This window comes from Gouania willdenowi, chromosome 16, assembly GCF_900634775.1.
Source record: "Gouania willdenowi chromosome 16, fGouWil2.1, whole genome shotgun sequence".
NCBI lineage: Eukaryota > Metazoa > Chordata > Actinopteri > Blenniiformes > Gobiesocidae > Gouania > Gouania willdenowi.
Window position 1 is genome coordinate 6,936,331 of NC_041059.1, and position 12,306 is coordinate 6,948,636.

Genomic DNA, 12,306 nt, shown 5'->3' on the forward strand with positions numbered 1-12,306 from the left:
AATCCATTATCTATTGCTTTGCTCTGCTTGACCATTTGTTTAACACTATTGTTGCTATTATTTCTACTATTACTATCATTGTTAGTTATTGAGATTTTTCTTTTTTTTCTTTTTTTCTACACATAATTACTACTGTACTGATTAATTGAGTGCCAAAAATGTGTAATGAATAGAATTTTTAAAAAACAAACAAACAAATGGTAATTTAGTCGCAATGTTAATTGTTATAGTTAATAGTTATTATTTTCTTTTAGGTGGTAGGCAGTATGGATGCCCACCCCAGCCGCTACTGTGCCACCGTACGTGTTCAGAGACCCAGGCAGGAAATCATTGAAGATTTATCGTACATGGTGCGAGAGTTGCTCATTCAGTTCTACAAGTCGACCCGGTTCAAGCCCACGAGGATCATTTTCTACAGAGACGGTGTTCCTGAGGGACAGCTGCCTCAGGTATAAGCAGTCTCACTGAAACACAATGATTTCTTTAATGATCGTACTACCAGAATGTATTCACACCCGTACCTTTGCTCCCCCTTAGATTCTCCACTATGAGCTCCTCGCCATTAGAGATGCCTGCATAAAGTTGGAGAAAGATTACCAGCCTGGAATCACCTACATCGTGGTCCAGAAACGCCACCATACACGCCTCTTCTGTGCTGACAAGTCTGAAAGGGTTTGTTTTTTTCCTTTATATCTGTCTGCCCTTACTTTAAAGGATTCACTGTTTTTACAAATGTGGCCTAAAATCTTTGAAATGTACTTATTGGAAAATCTGTGCCTAACAAAACGCATTATCTTGCACCATAGAAGAAGAGCTCTCCTAAGGGGCCTTAACTCCATGTTAAACAGTGCGCTGACACACTCAGGTGGCTGAAGTTAGCGAGTAATCCCGGACTGTTGAAGATGCACAAACCCTGATGATAGAAGTTCTTTTGGGTGGGAGTCCTTCAACAGTCCATGATTACTCTCTAACTTCAGCCACCTGAGCATGTCAGCACACTGTTTAAGGGCGGAGTTAAGGTCCCTTAGGAGAGCTCTTCTTCTCTGCTTCATTGTCTACAACGAACCTGCAGAGTTGGAACTGTTGTCCCCTTGCGGTCACTGATTTTCTCCGGTCACAACTGTTTTTAATCTTCTTTCAGTAAACAAAAGAGGTTAACATCAGCATCTTTAACTTTTCCTGTAAATTTGAGCAACCAAAAGTAGCACAAATTGTCATTTTGACAGAAAAAGCTGCTAAATGATCGAAAAAGCAGGCTGAATGTTTCACTCCGATGGAAAACAATGAGATGTTTACAGGTAAATGGGACCGTGTGATGACCGTGTTATCCCATTTTATAAAAGTTAATAAAAACAAATATGGTGCAACATAATGTGTTTTGTTAGGCATAGATCTTCTAATAAGGACATTTCAAAGGTCACACTTGTAAAAACAGTGGAGGATCCCTCAAATAATTGGGTTTGGTTTTTGTTTTTTTCGTCAGATTGGGAAGAGTGGGAACATCCCAGCAGGCACTACAGTGGACACCAGCATCACACATCCATTTGAGTTCGACTTTTACCTGTGCAGCCATGCAGGCATACAGGTATTTGTAACAGATTCAAAGAAGAGCGTTATTTATTTTACATTATATGTTTGACTTTCTGCTATTTATTCATATTTTTTTGCATTCATTCATTCTTCATCTTCTTTGCTCCTCTCCCTCTGTGGCTCCAGGGCACCAGTCGGCCGTCTCATTACTACGTTCTGTGGGACGACAATCGCTTCACTGCGGATGAGTTGCAGATTTTAACCTACCAGCTTTGCCACACTTACGTGCGATGCACCCGATCAGTTTCCATCCCGGCGCCGGCGTACTATGCTCGCCTTGTGGCCTTCCGTGCCCGCTATCACCTGGTAGACAAAGAACACGACAGGTTGGTCAGAAACACACGATGAGTGGGAACACTATTGATTTACTACGCAGCTGTCCCAATGGTTCATTACTGATGTAAACTTGTGCCTAAAAACTGAATTTGTTATATGATGTATAATCAGTTATTGTATATATCTACTACTTTGATCTTCATGATTTTATTTGTTTACAATGCTTATATTTATATTTTTTTTACAATTCGATTTTCAACTTTTGGTATCTATATTTGCAAAACTCTGTCTTGACGTTTTGCTGTAAGATTGGAAATTTAACCTGGATTTTTTTGGGCGGGGGAATTTGAAATGATTTTTTCAAAAATTAATCGTATTGGCACCCCTCAAATTTTTCCAGAAATTACACAATTTTTCCCAGAAATTGTTGCAATTACAAATGTTTTTGGTATACACGTGTGTTTTCTGTTATGTGCATTGAAAAAACACAAAAAACTAAAGGCAAAAAGCCAAAATGTACATAATTTTACACATGATTAAAAAAATGGACTGGACTAAATTGTTAACACATGCATGAAATAAAATAATTAACCACATTTTTAAAAGGTTTTTTTTTTTGTTTTGTGTAAAATTATGTACATTTTGGCTTTTTTATTCTGCTTTTTTGTGCGTTTTCAATGCACATAAAGGAAATACACACGTGTATAACAAAAACATTTGTAATTGTAACAATTTTTGGGAGAAATGGTGTAAATTCTTGGAGAAATTCCAGGGGTGTCAATACTTTTGTCCATGACTGTACATACTTTATCATGTTTATTTTATTTATTTAAGGGATAGTACATATTTAAGAGTTTTTAACTAAATAATTGAGATTGTATCTTATGGCTAATTTTAATCTGTAGTTCCTTGGCAGGGTTAATGTAAAACTGTGAGGGCATATAAATATTGCAGAGTCATAGGAATGTTTATAAAATTATGTATATCTTGTTAAAAAAACATAGCTATTACAGTTAAACAAACTACTTCAAATACAGTGTGTTTAATTTTCAAAGTGGCTTTAATTTAGTTAAGAAATTAAATGTATTTTGTTAGTGTAATTTATGTATTTATTGAAGGGATAATACATATTCATTGACATTTAAGCACTGGTAAATATTTGAGATTGTGGTTCATGGTTAACTTTAATCTCTAGTTCTTTGACAGGTTAATGTAAAACTGTAAGGACATACAAAAACACAAATATTGAAAACATTAATGCAGTTACACAATTGTACTGTATATCTTGTTAAAAAAAGATATAGCTATCACAGTGTGTCTGATGTTCAAAGTAGTCATGTATTGTGCTGTCTTAATATTTGTTTAACGTCAGCCCTGCCTTTTCTTTTTCTTTTTTTTGCGCTAATGGGGACTTTAATGACCGATCACATGTCACGTGTGTCTAATCCTCTCCCGTCTTCCTCTGCAGTGGAGAGGGCAGCCACGTGTCGGGTCAGAGTAACGGTCGGGACCCCCAGGCGTTGGCCAAAGCTGTACAGATTCACCACGACACCCTGAGGACCATGTACTTTGCCTGAGCCGCATTCACCGTCGTCCAGTATCCATCCCTCCCATCACCACCACCTCATCCCCATCCCTTTCTCCCACTACACACACTCCAGACATGCCAGTCTGTCGCTCAGCTGTGAGAAACAAAGGTCTGGTTTTTTTTTTTTCCACACAGGCAGACGCTACATTGTCACGCGCACAAACGCATATAATTGTTATTATTGTTTAAGACATTTTGTTGACTTTTATTTTACCATGACGTATTGCTCTTTTTTACGTTGAGCTCTTTGAAAAATTGATATTGTTGTGTAATTATATCGTACACTACCTTTTACACTCCTACGTATGTACAGTAAGTATGCAACGCAGATGGAAGAGAAAAAGGTGACAAACCTAAAAAAACAAAAAACATTTTTCAACTGCCACCACAATGCTGCCTCTTACCCCATCTGAATGCCGGATGCCAGCAGTCCACGCGCCTCAGTTTGGGGATCCTCATGGGCAGCAGTACTTTGGCATGCACACTTACCTTTTTTACATTGTCATCAACTACATTCATGTTTTTTTGTTTTTTTTTTTACTGTCTTTGTATATTATTGTTGGGTTTTTTTGTGTTTATTTTTCTACACGGCCTTGAGGAGGAGTCCGAGGTACGGTACGGTACGTTAGCACTTAGCATTAGCGTTTAGGTGCCACCCCTCCTGCACATAAGTTAGCACATGTGAGACTAGAGCTCCTGGTCTCTATTTTAGCAGAGATGGAGAGCAAGTGTAGCATATCATAGATACTGGAGAGACGTCCTTCTGCACCCTCTGTGCTGGTTGGCCAGTCCCTTAGAGATTCAGCCCATAGAGGCCAAGCTTTAGTGTAACACTAGAGGGACCATTTGCATAGAGTGTATCATAAATACTTGCACCCCATGCACCTAAACCAGCATTATTAACCAGCCAAAAGAGACGCACGCCAACCAATGGAAAAGGGGCACTTAAACAGGAAGATAATCTTTAGTTTTCTGCTCTTTTAAAGGATATACAAGGCACTTTTTACAAAAAAATGTACTTCTTGATTTTTTTAATTTTTTTTATTATTTACTTCAGAATAGTGAAGCGAGTCTTTTGTCAAAGACTCGAAGCGGTTTACATTGTAGCGGCTCTCAACGACACTTGCGATGCTGTCAAAAACAAAAAGGCAATAGTGAAAATCAGCTGTGGAGTCTCTCTGAAGCTAGAAAAGCAGGCGAGTGCAAAGTCTGTGAACAACACACAAGTGCTGCAAAAGCAAATGACCTTGCTTTGTTTCATTCTGCACATTCCAACATGCATCAAAGCAAGAGGACAGCTCCCGGTGTACTGTATGCTTCCAACCCCCCCATGCAACAGCAACCCTGAGCACCTGTTCACACCAGAGCTGCACCACTACTCCCACTATGACTCCCACTCTTACCTGTGCAGGCAATTACAAGTCCCTAGCCTGCATAGCAGAAGCACGCCTACACATTTGTCTTTTAAAACAGGGGTTCTCAACCTTGGTGTCAGGACCCCATTTGGTGTCACAAGACACTGGGAGGGGGTCGCCAGTTGCCATCACAAATTAGTAGGAACAATTAGTTTAAACTGTCAAATAGTGGGCATGGCAAATGGTGAAATTGGTTAAATTGACAAAAAAAAAAAAAAAATAAGCCTTGAATTTGGTGAAAAGAAGTTAAAAGTGACAATAATGGGTCAATATATGTGACATTAGGTGGAAAAAGTGGTGGAAAGGGTTTATGAGTGCTGAAAATGTCTTGGAAGTGGTAAAAATGTGCAGAAAAGGAGAAATGGGAGTAAGGTAGCAAAAATACATTAAAAGGAGCAAAAATATGACAAGAAAAAGTGATGAAAATAGGTTGAAATATGGCAAGTTTGGTGTAGTTGCAGAAAAAATGTAAAACATAACCAAAAATAGGCTCAAATAGGTTATAATACATTCATAATAAATCTAGTAAGTTAATTTTGTTTTCTTTTTGGAAACATTTTTAGGTTTCATTTTTTCAGACAACTTTTTTCAGGAAATTCACTTTTTTATTTATTTGGTTTTTTTTTTTTACCATTTTTGTGCAACTGCACTGAACTTGCCATATTTCAACCTATTTTTGTCACTTTTTCTTGGCATATTTTTGCTCCTTTTAGTGCATTTTTGCTGCATTATTCTCATTACGGCCACTTCATCAAAATTTGAGGCATATAGTTCATGCTTATTTTTGCAAACTTTACCATGTTCACAATTTGCAATGCCAGTATTTGTCATTTTAAACTAATCGTTTCAATATGGACACTTTGAACCCTTTTTACCTCTTTTTCTGTCTTTTCTTGGCCTCTCTAATTTGCAACTTTTAACCAATTTATGTGGTTTTTGAAATTCCAATTTACCATTTTTGGTCACTTTTAACCCATTTTATTTCTGATTAAAACAAGGACTTACATCTTTAGGATGACTATATACTATGGCACAAATAATAATAAACTTCCTGGACAACAGTGGATATTATTCAGATAAATAAATACATAAATTTGGTTATCACAGATCCATAGAACAATGGACCATCATTTTGTTGACATGACTGTTATTCAATGTTCATGTGTGTGTTCAACCACCTTCATGTACAGTGGGGGTCCCCCAAGCTTTATTTTGGGGGTCGTGGGCTGAAAGAGTTGAGAACCTCTGCTGGGAAAACACTTCCTTAAAGACCCTTACAAGACCCTTTTAGTTCCCTCAGTTAAGCACATTACCCATTCATTCCATCATCACCTTTTAGCTCCGCCCACCTGCCCCAATCCCCTACCTTGTGTCAGCCGATTCTTTATTGGTGCTCTGTGTGCATGGGCGGCACAAACGGGGGATTGTCTCCTACTGCTATTTAATATGCCATACCTTTTCAAAGATTTACACAGAAAAAAAACAACCTGCATGTGATCATTTTCTATGACTGGATGATTATCTGAGCCAAATTACTCTGGTTTTTCTTAGAGGTAGGAGGAGCCATGTGCTCGCCACTGCCTGTCAGTCATTCTGAGTCAACTGTGTAACGGTTAAAATAAATACTGCGGTTTCATTTTTGTCATTGTTACTATGAATATCGTGACTAGTGTCAGAGAGTATATCCTGTACAAGGCACTGCGGAGACACAGCTCCAGATTTCACCTCAGTTGCCCTTAAAAACGCCTCAAAATCTCATCTGAGGGGTCGAATATAAGCGATCAGATGAGTCTGATTTCTAAATCACGTTTATGAAACTTGCATAATCAAAATGCCTTTGTATGCCGTTTTACTGATCCTTTGTTGTGTCTAAGGTGATGATTTGTACATATAAATATATATTAACCTGTTATGTATTTCACATTTGGGGCCAGTGCTTTAGCCCTTGTTCTGTGCTAAAAGAAAAAAAAAAAAAAGAAGTCTGGGAAGCCATTTTTCCCAGCACTGTTGAAACCAGATGCAGTTTTTTTTTCACTCACTGAAGCCACTCAAAGCACCTTGCAAAGAGGGGGAGACGTAATGGCGGTCACCCTGAAAATGAATCGTGGGATGGAGGAGACTCCACTCTACTCCACTCCTCTCCTCTCCACACACAGCCTCACGGTCTGACTAAGCAATATTGAAGCCGCTGATCAAGAACAGTCCTTGTCATAGCACTTCCCCATAGATTTGAATGAAAGGACATGGAAGCATGATATTTTGGCTCTGTATGCGATAGTATGGAAACTGTTGGGGAGGGTTATTTTTTAAAGAAAATAAAATGGTTTTTTAATACTCCTGTTTCATCACTGACTTTATTTACTTCATTGTGTACTCAATGGTTAAAGTGTATATTTTTAAGTTAAAGGATACAAAATGATTATTAATGGATTATTTTAGTTTCATTAAGCTAAACCAATACAGTCAAAAATGTTATTACATTTTCAAATTTGTTTCCAAATATACAGAGATGGACAAGAATGAAGCCTTGATTGGGTTACAATTGTAGAAAATCTTATGTACATTATTAGTAGGGGTGTCCCGATTCGATATTGATATCAGATATCGGTCCGATATCAGCCAGAAAACGATTATCGGTGTTTAACCGGACTGCAACTAAATCTCCGCTATATATTATAATGTATTTATTCAATTGTACAATATTGTAGATATTATGTTGAAAGTTAAAATATATGTAACCAAATGGTTGATAAAAAATGGGTAAGTTTTTCTCATCCCTACTGTTGCTGACTATTGTTCTCTGAGTAACATCACTTCATCAAGCCTTTTCTAACATTCCACACTACAAAATAAGTCATAAAAGTATGTATGATTCGTGCTGATATCGTTTTGATATCAGTATCGGCCAGTACTCAAGGGTGCAATATCAGTATTGTATTGGAAGTGAAAAAGTTGTATCGGGACATCCCTAATTATTAGCCTTATTTTTTGTCAAATTGTGTTCCTTATCATATACGTAGCTACTCCTATTTGTTGTATGCATATAGGTCAGCAGGCTTTTCCCAATCTATCTAAACAAAATCTGCAGCAAGTTAATTTTGTCTTGTTTTTTAAAAAAATATATGTTAAGGTTTTATTTATTCAGACAACTTTTTTTTCAGGAATTTTACTTTGAAATAACATGTTATTGTTTTATTTATTCAGAAATTTTATTTTTTAAATTATATGTTGAAGTTTAATTTATCCCGAAAACTTTTTTTCAGGAAATGTACTTTGAAATGTTTCTTTTTTTTTTTTTTTAAATAATCTAATTTAAAAAATCTAACTTAAACATTTTACATTTCAAAGTACATTTCCTGAAAAAAGTTGTCTAAATAAATGAAACCTTGACATATTAAACTATATCTCAGTAGCAAAAAAATGTAAGCCATCTATTCGTGGTTTTCTGACACTTTGGCTTTGAATTTATTATTATTATTTTTTATGTATTTATTTTTTATATTATGCTTTTTAATGTGTCCTATGAGATTCGTACTAACATTTTTGTGAAAAGGTTTGGCCACACGTATGTTATTCGACAAAAAACAAAGGAAAAAAAAAAGCGAATCAAATTACTAGAAAAACTATGTTATTGAATAGTAATAATTTGATAAATGCTTTCACATAAACCAAAGGAGTACACTTGGGGTTTTTTACACTTGGGCTACTTTCACCAAAGGATAGACTGAAGAAAATGAGTGGCAGAAGGAATCCCCATTAAAATATCTCATTAATAAATTGATAGTGATGAATGGGAAGAAAGATGTGCTAAAAAATATGCTACCTTAAATGTCTAATTTACTGTTTTTAACATAAACTTTAAACATGTTTTAAAGTTTTAGTATTTTTTTTTTAATTCATTAATGGATCTTTTTATCTTTGTATTTTCTTTTTTTGCATAAACTTGAGGTTACTTCAGGTGGAAGGCGGGGTTTATGTCTCTGACGTCACACCACGGCCCCACCTCTTCCTGTCGGTGTCAGAGAGACGAGTTCACCATATTTAGCAGGCTGGCCAAAGCCCTGCAGAGCTGATCTGTCAAACAGCCTCCAAATCCCCACACTCAGCGGCTTACGGCACGACAAAGCGACGCTGACAGCTCTCTCCTGCCACCGGGGAACAAACTACATTCGTCGGCGAGCTCGGGGAACCGGTTTTGGGAGGACGGGACCGCCTCGGCAGCTGTTTTTATCGCTGTTGCAATTCAGGATTCCAACTATCAAGCAGTTTGTGCTGAGGCTAAAGGCTGCTAGCTAATTACCGTGCTAACCCGGACCTGGGGTTGTGTCGTGGATAGCCATTAATGCCACTTCTGCTTGTTGTCCGACATCGGTAGCGGTTCAGTTGAACTCCTCGACCCCGCTGGGATGATATCCTGACAACCACTGTCGTCCGCCCCTGCCACTTTCTCTCTCCGAGCCTGGCTAGCGAAGCTAACGGCTAAGGCTAGTAGGCTTCCGCTGCCACCGCGTCGCCCCGAGCAGCGATTCCCATTGGATACCTTGACCGCGCGGACAGGCGGCGGTTTGCGGGGGCAGACTGAGGAGGACCTCGGCCCGGTGACTGGCGGTAGGAAGGGGCCGTGTCTGAGTGAAAGGGCAGACGGTGACTAGAGGCTGTGTCACAGCCGGAGGATCGTATATCGGAGGAAAATCCCCCAGTATTTGACTACTGTGATCCGGGTAGTGAACCGGGCAGGGACCTCATGAATGGAAATCGGAACTACAGGTAATCCAGTAACTTAATACCTTCTGACTCAGGTGGATGATGACATTCACGAAATTGTTACTATTTATTTATTTCGAGCAATTTAATACACACAAAAAAGGTTTAGTAGTATGTGTACATGCAATTTTCCATTTGTAGCTTACATATCTAATGACATCTGTATTAACATAAATATTGTAAATAACATAAATAAATACTGCTCGAAAGGGAGTGGGATGAACAAGTAGCACCTATTTAAATATATGAAAACTTTAGCATTGCTTGTGTTCATAATAAACTCATTATGTTGAGGCAGGTAAAGATGTATCATTGTGTCATCACCAAACTTAAAGTTAAGTTCTTTTGTTTTATTGATCTAATAAAATACGGTGCTATAACACATAAAGGTGGTTCATCAGCCAAATACCTCTATTCTATTGAAGTCTCAGTTTGATAACAAATCGATTTTTAATTATTGATCCTTCATTTGACATCACTTTCAATATTGTATAGTGTAATTGACATATCAAAATTAGTACGCCTCGACTGGTTGAAAAATTTACATTTTTGATCTGCAGAAATGTAAGAATTGATTGATAATCGCCAATAATAAAAATCAATTCCACACTACTAACATACTATTCCACTAAGAAACTGGTTGATGATGTCACTGCTTGTAGATCTTGTCCTCCTTACACAATTAAAACGTTATTTGTCGATTTTGAACCGCTACTTAACTTTATTCTACTTGTCATTGAGAAACTGGAAACTAATCTCTCCTAGATTCTCTTCTGTTGATGTGTTTATGGTTTTCAGGGGGGATATTTAAAATGTGTTTGTCATCCTACAATGTTACAACTGTTTGAATTTATTGAGTGGGTAACAGTAGATAAAGGGCTCATTGCTAAAGGTAAGAAATGAAAGTTGTCTGTGCAACAATGAAGCCAGTTATTATCCAAACTATTTTTGCTGTTGTGTTTGATCTATTTATCAGAAAAAGGTGCAGCAATAATCAGAAGGAATATGGTGAATAAAATAAACTGTCGGCTCTGCTTCTTTGAAACAAATTAAAGGCATGTTGTCTTATTCTCAAGCTTATTATTGTTATTTTTTAAAAGAAGTTAAACCTTTCATTCATGTGCCTTTTAATGTTCTCAGACAAATGCTATGGATTAAGTGTTAAACTGAGTTTTCATTAACGATTTTATTTTTTTTTATTATTTTTTTAAGCTGTGACCAATATCTCAATTTATAATTCCAACTGTTTTTATGAATGGTTTATTCTGTTTCTGTGCTGGGTTACAGGGTAATAATAACAACGCAAATGCCAGAAGATTTATGCTGCAAGGCAGAATACATGCTTATCAGTAGTAAAATCCCAGATATTGACATAGATGTTCAACAGGCAGGTTTTTGGACTTAAAATCTAGTTGAAATGTTAAACTTTGCATTGATTATATACAGTACTTTTAAAAAAATACTTTATTGCAATAACTAACAAAAAAAAAATTGTTTTCACAGACAACTGTCGTCGAAAAGTACACTGCATTTTAAAATATATATTAATTTAAAAAGTCAAGAAACAAACAAAACGATGAACAAAAAAAGGGAAAAGCAAAAAATTAAATAAAATGCATAAAAGGAAATGGGGGGGGAATAAAAAAGGGTGAGTGCCCTTTTGTCACATCTTTTGATGAAATTATGTAATCGTGTAGTCTACTTAGTCTATTTTCAGAATAAATCAGTAGTAAAATCCCAGATATAGACACATACAGTAGATCCTCCACAGGCAGGTTTTTGGACTTTAAAATGAGTAGAAATGTTAAAATTTGCAATGAGTTGATATACTTGTGCTTTGACCAATGGACTAGAAAAGATATTAATTGATCAAAATACTACCAGAAATGCATTTTTAAAAGATAACAAATAGATGCAACTGTATCCTTTTAAAATAAATCAGTCTTTGGCATTCCAGGATATTGTATTCATATTATTATTATAGCTACTACTCGAGTATTAATTCAGTAAATTCAATAATTGTACTTGAAGATTCTTATTGCTACCGTATCTTTGTCTCCTGCACGTCGGCTCAAGTTGAAATCTACCTTCTTTATGTTTCAACTTTTGTATTTCCTGAAAAAAAAGGATGCATTACAAAGGCACAATAGAGATCTCCCTTCTTAAACTTCATCTCTGCCCACTTGGTTAGCTAATAGCTAGCCCTGCTGCTGACTCACAATGCTATTTAGCTCCTTAGCTGTTGAACTTGACCCCAGTGGCCGTTTAAAACTGTCCCCACCACCTGGCTTTGTCTCAGCTGTAACGGAAGCTTTCCTCTTATGTGACCAATCAAATGAATGCTCCAGCGGGTTCTCCTGATCAACCAGGGACACATGATACTGCTTTTAGGCTGTTGGCCACCTCCTCCTCCCCCTCTCCCAGAGGGGTAGAGATCCTTGGAGCTCCTCTGGGTATTGGTAGCATAACGGAGTACAAGGTGTTTTCCCATTGGCAACCTTCACTGACATCAGGTGGACACACGTACACGTCTATTTATATTAATTGAAAACATACCACTTATCATGAGTTTTTTTACTCAGATTTTTTTTACATGGTTTTTAGCTTTTCATAAACAAGTTTGATATTATGTAAAAAATGTTCAATAAATCAACTTGAAATGTAACTTCTTTT

The 12,306-nt window shown here is 37.0% G+C and overlaps 2 protein-coding genes across 5 annotated transcripts in view; both read left to right on the forward strand.

Moving 5' to 3' along the window:
• Positions 1-5,135, forward strand: part of ago1 (argonaute RISC component 1) — a 31,709-nt gene extending 26,574 nt beyond the window's left edge. For both annotated transcript variants that reach the window (XM_028469855.1, XM_028469856.1), the window contains exons 15-19: positions 255-449; positions 538-672; positions 1,484-1,585; positions 1,717-1,916; positions 3,335-5,135. In XM_028469855.1, the coding sequence (XP_028325656.1) occupies positions 255-449; positions 538-672; positions 1,484-1,585; positions 1,717-1,916; positions 3,335-3,443 (741 nt within the window). In that variant the 3' untranslated portion in view covers positions 3,444-5,135. The remainder of the gene's footprint in view (positions 1-254; positions 450-537; positions 673-1,483; positions 1,586-1,716; positions 1,917-3,334) is intronic.
• Positions 5,136-8,905: 3,770 nt separating this feature from the next.
• Positions 8,906-12,306, forward strand: part of ago3a (argonaute RISC catalytic component 3a) — a 29,620-nt gene continuing 26,219 nt past the window's right edge. For all 3 annotated transcript variants that reach the window (XM_028469852.1, XM_028469853.1, XM_028469854.1), the window contains exon 1: positions 8,906-9,636. In XM_028469852.1, coding sequence (XP_028325653.1) covers positions 9,618-9,636 — 19 coding nt within the window. In that variant the 5' untranslated portion in view covers positions 8,906-9,617. The remainder of the gene's footprint in view (positions 9,637-12,306) is intronic.